The 21,084-nt window shown below is 45.8% G+C and overlaps 1 protein-coding gene across 2 annotated transcripts in view; it reads right to left on the bottom strand.

The window, feature by feature from the left end:
• The window catches only part of NTRK3 (neurotrophic receptor tyrosine kinase 3), a 346,470-nt gene that overhangs the window by 78,719 nt on the left and 246,667 nt on the right, over window positions 1–21,084 (bottom strand). The window contains exon 13 of one of the 2 annotated variants that reach the window (XM_075006318.1): window positions 14,102–15,907. The exons of the other annotated variant lie outside the window; for it this stretch is intronic. Within the exon in view, the coding sequence (XP_074862419.1) occupies window positions 15,789–15,907 (119 nt within the window). The 3' untranslated portion in view covers window positions 14,102–15,788. Of the gene's footprint in view, window positions 1–14,101; window positions 15,908–21,084 lie in introns of those variants that run through there. 2 annotated transcript variants of the gene reach the window in all.

Here is a 21,084-nt window from a genome sequence, read left to right as displayed (position 1 = left end):
AGATCTCACTGTGAAGAAAATTGACTCTGTAGACTCCCTTCTCTCTTCCTCAGACTCCAGCTCAAGACAGTACATTAGAGCTCCACCCTTCAGTACAGCTTCTACTGCTTAAGGGAAACTGTTTGTTTGTTTGTTTGTTTTTTTAAAGCCAGCTATTGGCTATCACACCCCAGATCTCAAGAAGCAGCTGATTAGTTCCTGCTTTTTTTTGCTACAATTATCTACTGAAAACAGACAGCACATCAGACAGCGTTATCTTTAGAGAGAGCCCGAAAAGAAAGGTTACGAGTGTAGAGAGAAAGAGCTGCCAGTTCAAGACGTACTACAATAAATAATGGAATGTTCCCTGCCTCAGCTCTGCAGCCTTTTCTTTAGCTCTGGTGCTCGGTTTCATCTGTTGGGCTATAAATGATTAATGGACATTTAAAAAAAAAATCAGAGAATTAAGTCAGAATCTGTACTGTGAGGATTGTAAGGCAGCATGGCTGAGTGGCTTCTGGGCCCTCTCTTCTCTGCCGGGGCCCGGCCTCCCCATGAGAGAGTGGGGAAGGTGTTCTCAGGGTTTGACATTTTTCTCTCTAACACTGAAGGCTATTTGCTAGGCAGGGCTGCCTTTCTGCACTCCAGGCCTGCAAATCTCATCACTGAGGACTTCGGCAACATAGGAAAGAGAGTAGCCCCAGACAAGTCACCAGTTCCAAGAAAATCACCACTGAAACATCAGAGCAGTGAGTTACTTCTCCTCAAACATACCTCGCAGACTCCCCAGAGCCAGATATTAACAATGGTCCTCATCTTCCCACGGGAAAGCAGCAGTTTCTAAATATCCACCCCGAACATCACAGACTCTTCCTGTTAAGAAGTTCCTACATGTACAATATTTACCCTATATAGTATTGCAAATGAGGAAAAACAGGAGCAGAGACTTAGCCATGTAACTGTTATCTACTGGCAGAGCTAGGAAGAGAATCCCAGGCTTCCAGTGTGCATTTGGCAAAGTGAGCTGCTTCCTGGTAATGCGCAGGGTGGGCAGCAAAGTTTTCCCACCATACACCACAGTGCTAGGGTTAAGGCGAACACATTTTGGGGATGGGTGCTAGGGACTCTGGGCTACGGTTACTTTGACTTGTGTCTGCATGCTAAAGAGTGGACTCTAGAGCCCTAGGTTCAAGCATGGGTTACAAAAGTTTTAATACAGCATTAAAATTAAAGGTAGATGCTCAAGTCCAGGATTCCCCAATACGAGTCATCTGACTCAATTTCCACTAACCCTGGGCTTACACTGAGGTATAAAGTCACATACACTGTCTCTTGTTTGGTAGGTTCTAATGTTCCCTGCACTGTATTTCTTAGCCCATCCTACTTTATAAGAGTTGCCCTCCAGCTCTGGGCCCAGCTGTTGTCCATCTCAGGCTGCTGGCCCCCTCTGCCTCCAAAAAGTGATCCCCTTTGTTGACAGGAGAAGCTTCCACTTTTCCTAAATCAGTTCTCAAGGCCAATTTGTAACATGCCTGGGAAACTCATGCCAACAAGGCCCAACCTTTGGAGGCTTCAGATGCTATGGTGATGAAGAAATTGAACGGACCAGAATTCCCACTGAGGCACTCACAGATGAACTGGGTTGAGCTGAGCTCTGACCCTTATGGCTGGGATGGCATTTTCATCCAAGATGCACTGACAGAGACCTTGCTGCCTTCCTCTGAAGTGCTCAGTGTGGCATTCTGTTGGGTTTGTAGTGAGCACAGTAAGAACACAAAAGTGTTGTGTTCATGCATGCAGTGGGAAGTTGCTGGACCTTGGTGGTTTTCAACTTCTCCCATAGTTTTGACCATCTCCCTCCAGAGGAAGCAGAGCAAGCAGCAGGTTACTTTCACCTACAGGTATCTGGTCTAGTTATCTAGTTCACACCTTGACTCTCAACTCAGGCTGATTCTAATATGTTAAGGTTCTCTTTCAGAAAAGGAATAGAATATCCTAGGCTCGATGCAAATTATATCGCTAGAAGAAGCATCTTGTGATGCACACATGGCTGAAATTAGAAGAAAAGGAGCACAAAGGGTTTTTTTCCTACTACCAATGAAAATCAGGGAACCAGTATTAGACATCGTACTTCTATCCTTCTGCAAAGACATGTTGGATAGTTTGGGACACCAGGCAGCTCTGCCAATGTATATGCATGCTCTGTTACTCCAGTCCTGAGCTTCTTGGAAATGAACCTTAATCCTGGTCTGCAACCTATATCCATTGTTCCACACTGGATCCCAACACAATTCCAGCACTGCAGCATTTCCTGCTATTTCTCCCGAGGCTGTCTGATGTTTACAGATAGTCCTGTATCACGTTAAAGACTAATAAATACATTTATTAGTTAATGAGTTTTCATGGGGAAGATCCACTTCTTCAGATTCGAGTAGAAAAACCTACTCGAATCTGAAGAAAATCTTACACAAGAAAGTTCATTACATAATAAACAAATTTGTTAGCCTTTAACGTGCTACACAGGAATAGTTTTTTGTGAAGCTACAAACTAACACAGCTACACCTCTATTGACAGATGTCCATTTTGCATTGTTATCAGATTCACTAAACTCAATTTTGCTGTCAACGTAAGCCACTGTGTTAAATACAGTAGCTTCCGTGAAGGTGAACATTCAACACTTACCTAGATCTTTAAAAGAGCTCCTTTCTCAATCTCTTGTGATGCCTGCATGCAGTCAGATGTATTGTCTTTGGGGGATGAGTATCGGTGGAGTTATTTTGGCATTGCTGCGCACACACACACACTGTTTGAATGCTTGTATAATGCAGCACCAATCCAGGATTGGCCTTCATCTGCTTATGCAATAGTACATTAGTTTCAAAGACCTCACTAGAAATGGATGGCAGCAAAACCCAAATGTGTTCTTGGTGTAAAACATCTCTGACTGCATGTACATACTAGACACAAAGACCACATGAAAAGTTGCGAGCAGAGATGTTACTTTTAACAGTTTGCCCAGCACAACAAACTCACCTTTCATGATGTTAGGTATACTGGCACACTGCTGGCATGTAGTCATTGTTATTGTTTATTAGTAGCACTGCTGGAGTATCTACAGACCTGAATCAGTGATTGGGCACACACTGAAAGCAACAGTATAGCACTGTGCCTTCAACACACTTCGTGTTAGAGTGATGTGCCAGCCCTAAAAGTTGCAGGACATTTTATTTTATCACTAGTCAGCTCAAAGAATGAGACCATCCTAATTTATTAAATTGAGGATAATCCCACTAACATCAGGGTAGGTGGCAATCATAGTTTTACTAAAGTTTCTGTGGGAGGGAGAATGCCTTTAATAGCTGGTAAAGTAGGTTAAAAAGGAGAGGTTTATTATTATTAAAAGTACAGATTTCGGGTGCATTCATTCTTGTTACTCATACATGGACATCTTGCAAACATACAGGAATATATTCATAAATCCCCAAACTTTTAGAACCAATTCTGTCCAAAAATGGGTTACAAATTTTTATCATCCATCAGTCATGGTTATAAGGTTACCTGCACCTCCACCCCTTTCAGGGTTTCCTGAATCCATTCACTCCAAGTATCAGGTTTCTTGCCTAATTGTCTCAGGGCAGACACTTATGATTGGCCCATAGTTCCCCTTGTATTAATTGCCTATTATCCTGCAGGTCCAAATGGGTTTTGGGTTCCTGCCTTTCTTCCTTTCAGGAACCTTTGACCAGTAATATAAAGCGGTTTTACTTAGCAGTTGCAACAAAGCATTACCAGAAAACGAGTTAAAACAAACACCACCATCTATCTTACCTAAGGTACTACCATCTTGTAATGGGGACCCAGAATCAACTTCTTCAGCCATGCTGGCAGGCTCTGGTGTCTGAGTGCGATTCCCCTCTGTCTTTCTGACTGCCCTACGGAGAGTCTGACCATCCACAGAACCACAGAATTCTAGGGCTGGAAGGGATCTCAGGAGGTCATCGAGTCCAGCCCCCTGCCTAATGCAGGATCAACCCCAACTAAGTCATCCCAGCCAGGACTATGTCAAGCGGGGACTTAAAAACCTCTAGGGATGGAGATTCTACCACCTCTCTTGGTAACACATTCCAGTGCATCACCACCCGCCTGGTGAAAGTTTTTCCTAATATCCAACCTACTCCTCTCCCTCTGTAACTTCAGACCATTGCTCCTTGTTCTGCCATCTGTCATCACTGAGAACAGTCTCGCTCCATCTTCTCTAAAGCCCCTTTTTAGGAAGTTGTCCCTACATCAACCACACACACCCTCCCTTTGTCTTCTGGGGTACTTTATTTAGCAGGTATACATGAGTCCTGCCCACCTCCCTTACTCAGACCACTTTGTGGACTGTCCAGGAGATAAGTCTACAGCTATTAAGGCTTCTGGCTCCAGTATTGTCTCTTAATGATTCAAGTGCAAGCTCTTAGACAACTCTTAAACAGGCCTTCATTCTGCTGGCTGTAAATGGGTAAGCTCTGCTACCCAAACAGATGATCCCCAGGGCAAAATATCAATATAGCCCAGACACATCATGCTAGCCACTGAGCCAGTACAGTAGCAGTAATCCTTCAATAGGCACCTTCGCATTTATCATTCTCACTATTTTCCAGTTTAAAAACTTGCTGTCATCCACTAGAGAGCAGAAACAATACCGTGGACCAAGCGCACAAAACAATATTGAATATTTGAAGCAAATTGTTCTAGAAAAAAGGCACAATATACCGAAAGATATCCACTGAAACTGTGGGGGGGGGGGCAGCAAATCCCTATGAATAACCCACATGTTTGTAGAAACCAGAATCAGGTCACACCATGCTGTGGCTGTGCCTGCACTATGAGCAAAAATCAAATTTCTTAAAATCGATTTATTAATGTTGGGTTTTATCAATTCCATTTTGAGCATCCTCACATTCCCACACACCCCCCACAGAATCAACTTATTGCTGCCACACACAAGCAGCTTAAATCAAGTGCTGCAGCAGTGTATTGCTGGAACCTATCCCACAGTTCCCTGAGCTCCATAGCTTTCTGGCTGTTTTCATTGGTGTAGCATGGGGAAAAAAAATGCCTTGCAAGTAGATGTGGGTATCTGATGACATCTTCCCACATTTCATTCCCCTCTTTCCCCTCCTGTGTTAAACAAAGTCCCTTTTTCCAGACAGGTTCTGGCTTGCCTTTATGAGACACATGCTTTTTATGTTTGAGGTGAGGGGAGGGGTGGTAAACCTGTCCCAATCAACAGGTTTTTTACAATAGGATGCAAAAGCACTAGATCTTTGGAGGCTTGGCAAAGAAGACCCTTAAAATAAGAATATGCAAAAGTAGACACAGGTGCTACACTGAAACTGCAATGAATCATTGAAACAGTTATGGCTCAGATGGGTAAAAGACCCCCCGCTACAGCCAGCCCTGAAAATCATGATCGCCCAGGGAGACCCACCACCAGTCCTTACTAACAGCATGCCTAGGCTTGGATCCAGGTTTGGATCTGAGTCTGGATTTAAGCCTCCTGGAAAAGAAGACCCTCAGAAGAAGACACTGGCTAAAACACTGGCCCCGAAAATCATGACCACCCAGGGAGCCCCACCATCAGCTCCCAATAACAGTGTACCTAGGCTTGGATGTAGGTTTGGACCTGAATCTGGATTTAGACCTCCTGGAAAAGAAGACCCTTAAAAGAAGAATATGTTCAAGTAGACACAGGTGCTACAATGAAACTGCAATCAATCGTTGAAACAGTCATGGTTTGGGCCGGCTAAAAGACCCCCAGCTACAGCCAGCACCCAAAAATCATGACCACCAAGGGAAACTTCCCCCGGGTGGCTGAAAGGCTCCCTACTACAGCCAACCCTGAAAATCGTGACTGCCGGGGGAGACGTCCCGAGTGGCTAAAAGACCCCCGGCTACAGCCAGCCCCTTGGCCTTTAGCTAAAGCTCATCTAAATTTTTTCTCTCAGAGGACAGCCACGCTAGTAACACAGTATTTTCTTCAGTTGCCCAAAAACTGTGTCTGCCCAGGGGGACTTCCTGTGGCTGGCTACTGGCCCCTTGAGCAGCACTGTCTTTTATTGATTTGGGGTCAAGCCACGTGATGTGACTGGGCATGGGAAAGTTCCAGACTGCGTGGTGCCTCTGGGGGGCGGGGAGGTGGAAGGGAGCGGTTGTGGGGGTAAGGACACAAGAGCCGTGTCTACACGTGCACGCTACTTTGAAGTAGCGGCACTAACTTCGAAATAGCGCCCGTCACGGCTACACGCGCCGGGCGCTATTTCGAAGTTAACTTCGACGTTAGGCGGCGAGACGTCAAAGTCGCTAACCCCATGAGGGGATAGGAATAGTGCCCTACTTCAACGTTCAACATCGAAGTAGGGACCGTGTAGTCGTTGCGCGTCCCGCAACTTCGAAATAGCGGGGTCCGCCATGGCGGCCATCAGCTGAGGGGTTGAGAGACGCTCTCTCTCCAGCCCCTGCGGGGCTCTATGGTCACCGTGGGCAGCAGCCCTTAGCCCAGGGCTTCTGGCTGCTGCTGCGGCAGCTGGGGATCCATGCTGCAGGCACAGGGTCTGCAACCAGTTGTCGGCTCTGTGTATTTTGTGTTGTTTAGTGCAACTGTGTCTGGGAGGGGCCCTTTAAGGGAGCGGCTTGCTGTTGAGTCCGCCCTGTGACCCTGTCTGCAGCTGTGCCTGGCACCCTTATTTCGATGTGTGCTACTTTGGCGTGTAGACGTTCCCTCGCAGCGCCTATTTCGATGTGGTGCTGCGCAACGTCGAAGTTGAACATCGACGTTGCCAGCCCTGGAGGACGTGTAGACGTTATTCATCGAAATAGCCTATTTCGATGTTGCTACATTGAAATAAGCTATTTCGATGTTGGCTTCACATGTAGACGTAGCCAAGGTGAGCAGCTGAAAAGAAGTTTCTTGTCCAAGCATGACTCTCTCCCACAGACTAGCTGCCACATGATGTGGGCGAGGGAAAGTTCCAGAATGAGTGGCACCTCTAGGGGAAGGAAGAGAGGGTATGCGGGGGGCAGAACAACATGTAAATGGCTGAAAAGAAGTTTCTTGTCCTCTCAGACAAGCATGACCCCCGCCCACAGCCTAGCTGACACACAGTACGAGGGGCCAGCAGCTGGTGCCAGGTAGCGCAGAAAAAAAAAGCAGCTAGCAGGGGTGTACAGAGAAGCACAGACCCCACAGCCGCGCTACTAGCAAAGAAAAAGAAAGAAGATTTTTCAGCCTGTCATGACCCTACAGCCCAGGGCTTCCAGGTGCCAAATAGAAATGGCTTTCCTATTGCCTAATTCCTCCACACCTGAGAGCAGTGGAGATGAAAGAGGCCAGAGCGAAGAACTGTGGGGCATTGTGGGGGCACATATGAGATATATCTGGAGGCTAATGAATTTGATTCAAAGACATGGTGCGTCCTCACTACCCTTCATTCAGAATTTTAAGTTGGAACTGAACACTACACCCATCAGGTTACTTCGATATTATGATATCAACATTGTGTCAATTTTAAGTGCTCCATAAATGGAGCTACTGGGATTTACAGTGAGGACAGGCACTTGGAAAAATTGGGTAAAATATTTCAAATCAATATTATCTCGTATTGTAGACATAGCCTCCGACACCCTCAACTCCCCCAACGTATCATTTAACCAGCTCTGAAAAAGGAATTCCTTTGCTTTGTTCACAACAACCAGGATTTTCACCTGCTGATTAGTGGCAGTTACAGTGACTCGTTCAAAACAGATACGAAGATTCAAAAATAATTGTCTTGTATTTGGCATTTTGCATTAGTGTTGGAAAGATCATCCTCTCTACTTGTCGAAGAAATAATCTGCCATATGTTTACCAGGATGGGAGAACTACCTGTCGATCTTTCAAACTAAGAGCTGAAATAAACCGTAACCCAAAAACCAAACCAAGCCCCAGAAAATCTCAATTAACAGGAGGCTTTAGACTCCTGCTCTGCCTTTAGTCTTCCTGCCTTATTGAAGACTAAAAGTCAGTCAAGTCCTGATCCCTGTGAAGTCAATGGCAAAGTGCTCATTGATTCAAACAAAAGCAGGAGAAAATGACTATGTAGGAAAGGGAGCTAGGAATTATAGTGGATTACAAACTAAACAAGATTCAACAGTGTTACCGTGTTGCAAGAAAAGCAAACATCATTCTCGGATGTATTAATAGGAGTGTTTTTCTTTTCTTGTTTGCTATTTTTTATAGCCACAATGAAAACAAGCAGGTACAAAGGAGTTCCTGTCCATTACCACAACAAAAAGGTTTGAAGAGCAAGGTGTGTTCCCTGGGGAAGGCTTAAGATTTCAGTCTTTGAGTTAGTGTGCAGTCCTGGAACTGGATGGAAGTTTGAATAGCACACTTTCTGCTCTAACTAGATTTGAATAGGAGAATAGCAACTTGGCCTAGGAAGACACAAGAAGTAATTCTTCTGCTCTACTCTGCGCTGATTAGGCCTCAGTTGGAGTATTGTGTCCTGTTCTGGGTACCACGTTTCAGGAAAGATGTGGACAAACTGGAAAAAGTCCAGAGAGGAATGACAAAAATATTACAGGTCCAGAAAACATGACCTACAAGGGAAGACTGAAAAAACTAGGTTTGCTGAGCCTGGAAAAGTGAAGAAAGAGAGGCAATATGATAACTACTTTCAAGTAACTAACAGGTTGTTACACAGAGAAGAAAGAAAAAATATTCTTTGAACTCCTGATGACAGTGAACTAGCCTCATTATTCTGAAAATGTATTTATTATTCAAGCCAACTAGCCACACTCAATTGGCCAAATACCCATGTGTGTATTTATTAAATAATTTATTAAAATTTTTTATTTTAATAAAATTTAATAAAATTTTATTTTATTTATTTAAAAATAATTTATTAAATAAATGTATTTATTATTCAAGCCAACTAGCCACACTCAATTGGCCAAATACCCATGTGTGGCTAGCGGGTAGTACTTTGGACCCCAAGGGTCCAGAGGATGCTTGGTCCTAACAGGATTATAAGGGACTGGACTTTATGTTGGCTCAAGATTCTTTCTGGTCCTATGATGCTCTGAGACCATTTACTGAATAGAAGCAAGTAAGTAAGTAAAGACTACTCTTGTGGTACATCTCAGCTGGTGAAATCCAGAACTAAACATTTAGGCTACGTCTTCACTTACAAAAAACTCCAAAATGGCCGTGCTAATGGCCAAATTGAAGACTACTACTGAGGTGCTGAAATGAATATTCAGCACCTCATTAGTATGCTGCCGGCCGCAGCACTTTGCAAGTGCCGTGTTTCACTCGTGCGTGGCTCCTCTAAACAGGGGTCCTTTGGAAAGGACCCTGAAAACATTGAAATCCCCTTATTCCTATTCATTTCAGTACTTCATTAGTATTCTTCGATTTGGCCATTAGCATGGCCATTTCGAAGTTTTTCATAAGTGTAGACACACAGCCTTAATTAGAAGATGAATCTCGCATTTACGATTTCAGCAGCACTAAAAAAGCTTCATGACTGAACCCCTAAATAGTCTTTGTTTTGACCTTCCTGATCCTTACTGCTTTCCTGGCATTAAATGATGAACAGTTCCTGCGTCCAAGAAGTGCTAAGTAGGGTCATCTAAATTCCTGAGCATCTGACAATGAAATGACCAATTGGCTCATATCCATCCTGAGGTTAAAACCACAAAAGCTAAGGGAGTTACATTATGGATGGATACGAACTATTGCTTGTACAACTCAAAAAGCAGCTGACAGAGAAGTTGTTGCTCTGAGGAATTTAATGTACCACTAAACCTCATGGCAACTCGCAGGCGATTGCTGTAGCAGGATTCTATCGGCCTGTGGAGCAGCAGCTCCGAACAGTAAGGCTAGAGCTCAGGAGGTAGATGAGAAAGGGGAAAAGATCATGGAACCTGAGAGCCAGCCCAAAGAGCCAGAGGAGAGAGGAAAGGAGAAGAGGACAGGATTTGGCTGGGGCCTTGTTATTTCCATAGTTCAGCCTCTTGGGTCCCATCACTGGAGTAGTTTTTCTACAAATAAAGGGGAGTGAAGGGAAGACAAATGTGACACAAGATTAAGCAGATGTGGTTGCTTTGGGCTTAAGCATGGTATGAATAATTTCTTTGCATGTGTCATAATTTTGGGGCAGGCAGTGCCAGCCACCTGCACTGCTCTCCCTACGAGTTCTTTGGAGTTTGGCTGAGTTCTGGGCCACATGAGAAGGATCAGCCTCTCCTTCAGATCAGGCAATGCTGTCGCAGCAGGCTTAACCACAACCTCCTGACCAGCTGGCTTCAAACAACATTGTGCCCCCTGGTGGGGATGTGGGATCTGGCCATGGCAGTGCACAGGAGAACTCCAGAGGCTGCACCTGCTCACACTGATAAAGGCATGAAGGGAAACCATTCTATGTGGTGTGAACTGGCTAACCCCAGACAGGTGTTGTAGGCCTGCACAGAGGAGCCTGCTCAGACAGGAGATAGCTGGCTCCATATGGAGCCTTAGGAAGAAGGATGGAATGCTGGGTAGGGATCCCGGAAATACATAAACTAAGCAAAAGGCCCAAGAGTGCACAAGGAAGGAAAAAAACCCTTACCAGCTCTCACAGCAGAACCTCGTCCACTGGCAACACCCACCAGCCTCCCATCAGAGGAGCTATTTCTCCTTCAAAGTGTCTGTATTCATTTTCCTGAGACTTGTTAAACTTTTCCGTCCATTGATCAGTGCCTGGAGGCGTCGGTAAATATCGAGGTAACAAGGACGCCTTGGCTCATTACCTAAGCCATAGCTGGAACAGTTCAAAGCGTTAAACAAAAATGAAGTCACCCTTCATTGATTTCTCTCATGCACTCTTTTCTCAGCTCCTTCAAACCTGTGTTTAAAGCTTTACTGCGGTATCGAGGGCTCTTTATCCACTGCTAATGCCAGGGCTTAACCTGTGAGATCTGCAGCTTGCACTGGGTACAGATCGAAACGGAAGGAAGTGCTGCAGCCGTTAGCTGACAGAGGTAGGGAGTTCTGTAACAGTGTGCTTTGTCTCTTCTCAGTGCACAAAGGAGGAGGCGGGAGGATGGAGAGCTTCGGGGCGAGAGAAGCAAGGATGGGGCTTTTTTTAAAGGAGCTCTATTGGTGTCTCAGGGATGACGTGCTGCTCAGTGCTAATGGCCTTCTGAATCAATGAAACAGCAGTCAAGAGCTTCTGGGCTCACCCTGAGCACTTTGGGGAAACAGAGCTGAACAGAGTGCAGCCAAGTACCCATGACAGCCTCCTGCACACGTTCTGCCAGCACCCTAGTCCTGCCTTGCACCACTTTCTCCTGTTCTGCACAGCTCTTCCATAGACCTCAGTCTTGACCGCTGCGGCACTGCTCTTCATGCCTGGGACTGTACAGTGCACACACAGCCTGCAGAACTGAGGAATGGTTTCATGATGTGGACAGGAGAGAACTAAGCAGAGACCACCAGGTTTGTTTTACACAGAAGCTCACTTGGCCACCAGTTCACACTATTGATGTGTCAGTCACCATGAAATGCTAACATAAGTACTAGCGACCAGCCACCAGGTATAACCCCCTGCCTCCAATCCACATATTTGCTCTCCCTGCTCCTGGTTGCTTCTTTTAAGCACTAAGATACAACTATACTTACCATCATAATTGCAGTTTTCAAGATATATTGAGGACACAGGAATTCACTGCAAGGAGAAATCAGCTTCTATGGAAATGCACAGGGGGGTGCACTGAAGGCTGACCATAACTGGACCATAACAACAGGCAACAATAATTGATGAGCGGATCCCAGCTGGCAGTATTCCCTGTAAGCTGAGCAGTTGGGCAGCCACCCAGTGGAGATTCAGGTGCCGCCCAGCTGATTAGCAGAGCACCCACAGCTGGCAGCATGTGTCTCCATGGTGGTGCACATATGCCCATGCCTTGGTGCACATAACAAAATTTACTCTACCCATGAATAGAAAAAATAGCGGGAACAGTGCCAACTGGCGGCATTACTGAGTTCTGAACCACAACAAGTTTGCTGGCACAGTGGGTAAAGGGAAATACTGGGGGATGTTCTTATTGGCTGTATGCTTCCAGCACGCCTCTGGAAAGCAAGGGGTTGGTCAACTGTTTGTGAATCATGTCCACTTCCCCCGAGAGGAGCATATTCCCTCTTCTGGAAACACTGGCACAGGGCCTGGGGTGGGAGAGCCTGGAGGCATGTCAGGCTCAACAAGACCTTGTTGCTGGGAACCCCAACACCCATTCACCAGCCACAGAAGTGCTGTAATTAGAAGCACAGGAAGAAATCTGCTCATGGTGTCCATGTGATGTGTGTGTTTTAAAGTCCATTTGGGAAATTAAAGGGGCATCAAAACTTTCTTGGGGAGCGTTACAGTGAAACCAGGCCTACACCATACCACGCCTGTCAGTTCATACGTCTCCCCAGCTTGTGCACACACTCACAGGGACACGGGCAGTTGGTTGTGGTGCGGTGAGTGTTATGTAAATGACAGCTCCCAATGACCCCCGCAGGACCACAACGGCCACTGGCCCACCAGCTTACCAAGATTGACAGGCCATGGAGAGTCTCAGCTCAGGTACTGGGACAACTGAGACTTTTTTCCATTTAGACAAAGATGGGGAAAAGGCTGAATAAAACAAAGTTACCTTCATCCCCACCCGACACACTGTTTGCAGTCATCGGCTTAACAGCTTAGCTCTTCCTGATGAAGGATCCTTGCTGGGACATCTGCTTTGGCCCCCTGGATTGCAAAGAGCCCCTGTATACATGCCAGCCAGCAACAGGAGCTGGGAGAAAAGCCCAGCAGCCACAGCAAAGCATGTGGTGCACTTTCCAGACTGCCTTAGGTGACAGACACATGCGGAGCTGAGGCAAGCTTCTGAGACCCAGACAAAATGATGAGCTACAAGGCACCATTCCAATGCCATCCTGTGGTGAAGAAGCTCATCTCTGTAAGACCTTAAATTGCCCCTCAGCTTGCTGTGTCTCAAGGAGGGAGATCACTGGAGATAAATACAGATGGTCGGCTGGGAATCACCAGATGGTCAGCAGAGCCACAGTTCAGTGTGAAAGCCAGCCTCCCAACCAATATGGGTGACAGAGGCAAGAATTGGAACGGAGCGCTTTTCACACCAGAACTTCAAATTCCCCTCCTGACCCAAAGAGATGTAATTAATTATTAAAGGATGGGACGCATCAACCTGACCTTTTCTTTATTTTGTCTTCAAAGAAGAGCCCTGATGCAGGTGTTTCATTAGAAAATAAAGTGTTTATTAAGAAACTAGACATCGAACACCCCTATAGTCTCTGTGAAAAAAGGGACCGTCCCACTTCCATAGCACAAGATGATCGTTATGGCAAGAAAAGAATGCTCAGGGATGGAGGAATCTCACTGACAGGAAATGAGGTAATGATTTACAATAATTAAAAAGAAATCCTTAGATTTGCTACTCAAAGCCACCCGTTGCAAATGACTGCGACTGACTGTCATTGTCAGCAGTGAGGAACCAGAGACTTTTAGTTGGTGTTTAAATAACTGAGACATCAATCACAGTGGGGTGGGGGGACTGTTCTATTTTTTTCCACACGGTCAGGGAGGACAACTTCTGAGCAGAGATGGGCCTGAGCTGTGAAGTTCAACTGTCTCCCAACAGGGTGTTTGGTGTCAGGCCCACACATCATCTGACACACACAGTTGAGAGCACAGTCCCCTGAGCAGTGCGAGGGGAGAGGGCCGTGAGGCGGAGCAGTTCATTCTGAAAAAGAAATCCCCACATGGGATGGGTGAATTCCAAATGATGGGGAATTCAGTTTGGCCAAGCACCCAGCTGTTAGATGCTTTCCTGAAGCATCTCCTAAAACTCTGAATCTGAAAAATTGAGGCAGAAATAATAAAAGCAACCAGTCATCTCATTGTACAACTACTGCCTCTCTTGCTCCAATTGGGGCTGGAAATTTCATGGGATATTACCCTTCGGTTCAGGTTTTGGCTTTGGGTTCTTAACGTAATCCGCACTGTACAGGGCCTCCAAATTCCAATATGGTGCCCCTTCATGTTTATGCCTTCATTTAAAAAAAAAAAAAAAGCCACCAATTCTTTTCATTATACTTCACCTTTTTATGCAGGAGAACCCAGCAAGGCAGCAAGAAAACAGAATGTTCACAGGAGCATCCCTGGGTGGAGTCCGAGAACATTCCTGGAATCTTCACGAATGTTCCCACATGACATCCACAAAGGGCAGGATGAGGATGGAACTTGCCATTCTTACTTGTCTGCTCAATTCTGGCAGAGGGGGCACCTTTCTGCTTCCAAATGGCAGCAAGCTATCAGGGCTGGTGATGATAAAGAGTGTTCTTAGGCCACTGAGATGGCAAGCTAGCTAACTGGCTAGGGAGGGAGTCCATGATTTGCAACTCCTGCCACAAAGGGATCTGAACAAACCCAGATCTTTTGTTTTGCTCTTCCAGCTCCTTGAAAACCTGCCTCGTTATACAGGTTTTTAGTGGTGTCTGTGAGCACATCTTCCTTTCCCAGACATAAGCTCTCCAGAGTATCCGAGCGGAGCCCCATCCCTGGCCAGTCCTGACTGGGTGTTCTTGTTAGGGCAGCTGTCGTCTCATGAAGATAGGATCAATGGTTTCATTTTTCCATTTGAGAGGCTGAGGCTAAAGCTGGAGTAAGGCAAGGGAGAAAAAAGCCATACAAATATTGACCAGAGAACATGATCCATATTTCTGTTTATGCCACCGAAGAGGCAATAGAATGTTTATTTTTCATCCCCTTCAGCTTGTCTGCCTTGAGCTCATCGTTCTGTGGACATGACTGGATTACAATAAATCTCGAGCTCAGAGAGGAAGGAGGGGAGGGAAGAAGGCTCATGGGTTCATTGACTGGCAGCCTGTGTCTGATATGCTTTTCCCCTTGGATTACTGCCCTAGTCCTCCTGGCAAGGTCATCAACCATCCTGCACCACAGATCCATGGGTGAAGTCCAGGAAACGCCTCACATAAAGCTCTTCATTCAAGCAGTAGAGAGAGACCAAAGCACGACAACGATACAGGTCAGCGCCAAAGAGCTAACGCACACAAACAAGAAAAGCTTCCTAGGACATTTGTACGTCAAAAATAACCACATTCTCTCCTGTCAGAGAAGTAAGATTTTTATTCTTGCCCATCTTCATTCTCAACATCATTTTCTGTGGAAAAATTGGCAGCAGAGGGTTGCCTTTGTTCTTACCAAAGAGTCTTCGCTCTGCCTTAATGTCTTCCAGGCTCCCCATCTCCACTCACTCTGGGAGACCTCCCCTGGTGTTGCCACAAGGAAAGGTGATGGCAGCACTCGATGGGGGTTGTGAAGACACCAGCTCACAAGGAGAACTCCAAGCAGGGAGAGCATGACTAATGGTGTCAGCTTGGTTGTTTAAAAAAAAAAAAAGTACGATTATTTACTGTGTCATTAGGAGGACTCCTTTAAACTGGGCTTAAATTTTCTTTATTTGCTCTCATTGCGGCTGCAGGGTCTTGCAGGAACATTTAAAGAACACAGCAACTACTGGAGGAAAAGAACAACCCTGACATCTGGTGACAGACAACCACAGGTTTCGGTTGGCTTTAACATGTGTATCGACGGGGCTGCAGAGTCCTACTAGGAGAAGGCCTTGATCCGTACAGAGCACGCTCACTGCTTCCCACTGCTCTGAGGACATAGCCTATAAACTTGGCATCAAAACAGGGACCTTTAAGGAGTTTTTAAAAGCCATGACGTCCTTTGCTGAAATAAACACTGACATCCTCAACATAAATGCCTTGGTTAAGAGGTTTGGAATGTCCAGGGAGGCTTATTGGATTCAACATAATTTCTCTGAAACCTAAAAGAAAAACAAAAAACAGGAAAAAGAAAAAAGCAAAATAAAGTAAACAAAAAAACAAAAAAGAGCAAAACTAGAAAAAAAAGAGAGAGATACCGACACACATGTAATTATTTAAAAAGAAACAAATGAATAACCAGCGAACGGCTGCAGTTAAATTAAAGTCAAACTGCCCTCCCTTTGCTGGTCCTAGCTAGCCATCTCAGTCTATAATGGAAAGACAGACACTTCAGGAGATATGTGACTGTGACAGGGAAGAGGGGTGATGAAAGTGCTCTGGGAACTAATTTTTTTCCAAGAGATTCACTGTAGCTAGAGATGACTGAGGGCTACTAGCTCTCCCCTAGTCCTTCTCTTTGGTGGGTCTCCCTGTTACAGTGACCCCAGTGCTTGATTCAGCCTAGCGTCTGCAAGCTAAAGCACAAATGGTCCTCCTTCTTTGATACCCTTTCACAGTCGCATTGGCCTAGCCAGTCCCCTCAGTCTTCAGAGCTTTACTACGAGGGGTTCAGTTGTATGTGGATCATCTACTTCTCGCCTGGGCACAGCATCACCTGAAAGGGTATTCTGTAGGTCTAGGGTCTGCCCTGGTCAGGTCAGGAGGAAGGTGTGGGACAGGGAATGCAAATGTCATCTCTCCTTCAGTCTCAAGGAGCCTATCAGGCAAAACCAAGAGCCTGAGATTGAGTTCTCTGCCCAGCGTTCCCCCCCGGGTAGCCTCAGCTTAGGAGAGTCCCTACTACTGTGACTGCCATGGTTTGGCCTGTTACAGGTGCTAAGGAGCGATAACCTCATCAGCAGGATGGGCCCTCCAGCCGGGGGGAAACCTGGTGATTTCCTGTCCCAGAGCCCTCTCCTGTGGATCTGATCAAGGGGGAAAAGAACACTTTGGCCCACTGGTAAGACACTTTCAGATGGTCAGCCTAAATTTTGCTTTGCTTAGTTCTACTCCTCTTCTGTCAAGCCCCACATATCACCTCCTGTGGTGCTTACATGTCCTTGCAAAGCATTCCCATGTCTGCCTGTCCATTGCCATCTAACCAAGACACTTCAGTTCTTTCTGGGGGCTCCCACTGATAACATTCCTGCAACATGGAGGTAGCCACAATGGAATGAGATGGGCAGGAGCGAGGATGGTAGATGTTGTTGGAGGCAGGTAGTTCCTGAGCTGCAGCTGAGTTGCTGTCAGTGAAGCCTGGGCAAAAAGGGTGCAAAAGTAGCTTTTAAACTACCTTTGGTGTCATTCTAATCCTAGGTCCATCAGGCTGCCAATCTGGTTAACAATGACCATCCCGCCTCAGTACCTACATGCTATCATATCTACCTGTGAGCTGTTCCAATAGCTGGGAATCATTGTGAATGCTTTCCCCATCATAAGGGCTTGTCTACACTTACCAGAAATTGAACACTCCAGAAATTGAACTCCCAGGAGTCAGTTTAGCGGGTCTAGAAGAGATGCACTAAATCGACACTGCTCATGCTCCTCTCAGCTCTGGTACTCCATGGGGTCACGAGGAGTAAGGGGAGTCAATGGGAGAGTTTCCCCGGCAGTGGGGATGCCACAGTAAATCGAACGAAGTTATGGCAAATCCAGCTGTGCTATTCACATGGCTGGAGTTGCGTAACTTAGTTTGACTTTGTCCCCTAGTAGAGACCTGCCCTAAAGGCGTAAATGCTGTTCTAGCAGATCAACACAAGTCCAGGATCCCCCTCAGCATGGAATCCTTGACCTAACCTCTTACGCCATCTTTGGAAGCTGCTACCACCAAAGCAGCCAGTGTGCAGAGGAGAGTGTGACCCTTCAAGTGCAATATGCAAGGCACCATTACTAGATCAGGCACAAGAGGGCCAGGAACAGGAGGTGACATGTTCTCACTAAACCCTGAACCCAGGCCAGAGAGCCATTTAATTAATTAACTAACTAACTAACTAATTAATCTTCTTCGTTGTAAAATGCAGTACTATCTTAAAAAGCATCTTCATAAAACTCTCTCCTTTTGCAGCCAAAAATAGTATTTTTAGCACTTGGTTCCTGCTGTAGGCCTTGCAGAATCAAAATGTCTCTGGGACAGCGAGCTGGATTCGATGTATCATAACCAAAATGATTAAACAAGTTCCATCAACAGAATCTTCAGTCCGGTGAGAAAGATCCCATCTCGGCCGTCAGAGCTCAGGCAGAATGTGTAGGGCTGACAGTTAGAAAAGAATGTGTAAACTGAGCATGTTTATTATCAGAGTCATTGGCAGACAATATGCCTGGCACGCTGGAAAGGGTTTTTACCCCGTCACTTTGCAGAGTACGACTGTGCTTTAAATTCACTGGGGGATAGCGAGAAGAGTCGACGTTCAACAAAATTAAGTGTCTCTGTAGAATTCTGTTTTTTGCTTTGTTGCACTGCAAAATCACTGCACAGCAGCCCCAAAGCCTATGGGGCTCCAAGACCCCCTGAACAAGGGACCCATGAAAAATCGGTCAGGCTGGGAGCTGGAAAACCATAGGGCTTAGGATTCATTAGCATCCATAATAAGTTGTGCAACACAGCTGGAGGCTTCAAGTTTCTTCATGGACAATAAACAGAAGAGCAAGCATGCTGGGTCTGCATGTGGGGGGGAGCAAATTTGGGTCTCATAAATGGCCCAGGCCTCCTATTAGGAAACAATGATGATAAAGATGGGTGTGCTGGGGTGGAAGTCTACTTCCCAAGGCTGAGGGGAATAAGTAGACCTACAAAAAAATTGGGAAAAAAATGAGATACTGTCCAATATCCTCAGAACATTTAACCCTGGTCTTTTACATTCTCTTGTTTGTAAAACACTCAGGCTGCGGCTACACTGTAGCCGTAATTTAAAATAACTTAAGCAATTTGCCCAATGCAAATTGCATAATGTATTTTGAGATAAGTAGCTATTTTGAAGTTTCTGTCACTCATATGACAAGTGGAACTGGAGTATCATGCTCAATATAGCACTGCTGTTTTGAGTGCCGTGTTTCGCTGCGCAGTAGCCATAGAGTAGCCATAGCCATAGAGAAGTTGCAAAACGATATTGTTTTCCCTGCAGATTTTGTTCTTTTTCAAATATTCCTGTCCCATTCTGCAGTCTTCTACACTGTTCCATTTAATATGGCTCAGAAACTAACATGACTTTCACTAGGTTTCCTTCTTTGTTGTGATCTGTCAAATGGATGATGTCCTCAATGTCTGGGGTTGGAATAGATGAAACTCAAAAGATTCAGAGTTGGGATAAGCATTGGCTACACTGGTCAAATCATTAGCTCCTCCAAAGTGCTTTTGGAAATCTCATGAAAAGACGATTGATGACACCTCCTGCTTTTGGAGCAGGCTGGGGAAATCTTGAGAACAGTTCTTGTGAAGTAACTCTTGTACAGAACCAGCTGGAAAATGGGAGGAAAACACGCCAGTATGTCTCTAAATAGTGACCCACCAGGCATTTTAAGGCCTTATGGAAAATCTGACTCTAAGAACAGGGTGGGGGTGATAGTTCCCCACCCCTTTGCCCATCACTGGCCTAGGTTTCAGAGGCTCCTGAAGGAGCCTCCCGCACTTTCAGGTGACAGGGTCGTCTCATCCCACCCTGCAACACAGAGGGATCAAAAGAAAATGAACCAAGGTGCTGCTTCTCCTCTTTCACCAGGGAGGAGCCATGCAGCCTCCTCTGTACTCGAAGCTATAGCTATGGGCCCTAATTCTTCTCTCATCTCTGCCCATGTTATAAACTTCAGGACTTCAAGGGAGTTTCTACTGATCTATGCCAGCGTGGCTGAGAGGAGAATTAGGCCCATGGAAGAGTGTCAGTGGGCAAGTCTAATATTAAGTCAGTGGAAGAGTGGAACAATCCCATTTCATAGCTTCAGAATGGGTCCTGAGACATCCCTATCTGAAACGAAGAACCACTTTTCACTACCTCAGTCAGTTCCCCTTGTCTCTGGCACTGGACTCCTGGGGACACCTGCATGCAAACAGGATCTCCGTCCATTAGCAGCAGCTTCACCTTTTCCTCAGCCTCAACCCCATAAATTACTGAGAGCTGCTTGAACAAACAAACCCCACTTACCTCCACGAGAGCTGAAATTGTTACATGTCCTCGGCTTAGGTGCCAGCAGAAGTTATGACCTAGTTTCTGGCATTTCCCACTCTCAGAGGACTGTGACATCGAGTGAGGTGTGTGTGGAATGGAGGTGGAGCAACTAACGCACAAAGATCTCATTTTGTGGCAGATTCTTAAAACTCAGAGGAAGAGAAATACTCAAAACACCTAACAATCCTCCTGCATTCTTCATGAGGAAAGCTGTGCTCACAGGTTTCCACTGGGTGTCCATGGGATCTTTAAGACTCTATGTCGGACACATTCAACCTTTGGTCAGAAGAATTCCCATAGCCAGTACATTTCTGCTGTTGCCTCCATGAATCTGAGACATTTCCACAATAGCTGAGAATGACAAGCTTGTTTTCTCTGGAACTCCTTTGTGGACGGAGTGGTTCCAAGACAACTAATGCTGTAGCTGGATTGCATAAAAGGCAGAGATGGAAGATTCCCCATCTCTTCCCCTCTCCTTAAGAAAAGCCCCTGAAGCACAAAGTGTTTGTCAGGCTGGAGAAAAGAATGACATTTAAGAAAGAACTAGTGACAGACATACAGAGCTCACTTTGAGCTCTGCTAGTCCAACGTCAAGGTTTCTCCAGCACATGCAGGTGCTCTGTGTTTTGCTCCAGATACACCCGTGTCAACAAAAGTCAGAGCAAGACTTCTGCCTCAGAGTGTGTTGGATGCATCTATTTAAAGCTACTTAGAGACCCCGTGCATGCCCCCACCCTCCCCAGTTTGTTTTCATTAGACAGTGCTATGTGGATTGCTTGAAAGGGGGTGGGGGCTGGGTACCCATCACTTTCACCCAGCGTGCGCAGAGTTTAGCACTGCCGTCTTCTTTTGGTCAGATAAGGTCAGACTCCTAGCATTCAAGTGGAGAGCGGCTCTCCATCTCTGAAGTGCAGAGGGCGGCCTATCCTGCCTGTTCAAACGATCAAAGTGATGCAACATGTGCAGCAAACTGCTCAGCGGGTATAGTAGTGATGAAATATAAACAACCCTGAATTACGGAAATGATTTTAAAACACGGTGGATTTTCTCCAACAGTATCATGAGCTTTGTCTCTCTAC

This window comes from Carettochelys insculpta, chromosome 12, assembly GCF_033958435.1.
Source record: "Carettochelys insculpta isolate YL-2023 chromosome 12, ASM3395843v1, whole genome shotgun sequence".
Taxonomy (NCBI): domain Eukaryota; kingdom Metazoa; phylum Chordata; order Testudines; family Carettochelyidae; genus Carettochelys; species Carettochelys insculpta.
Note: the sequence above shows the minus strand (reverse complement) of the source record. Positions and strands in the feature narration are given on the sequence as shown.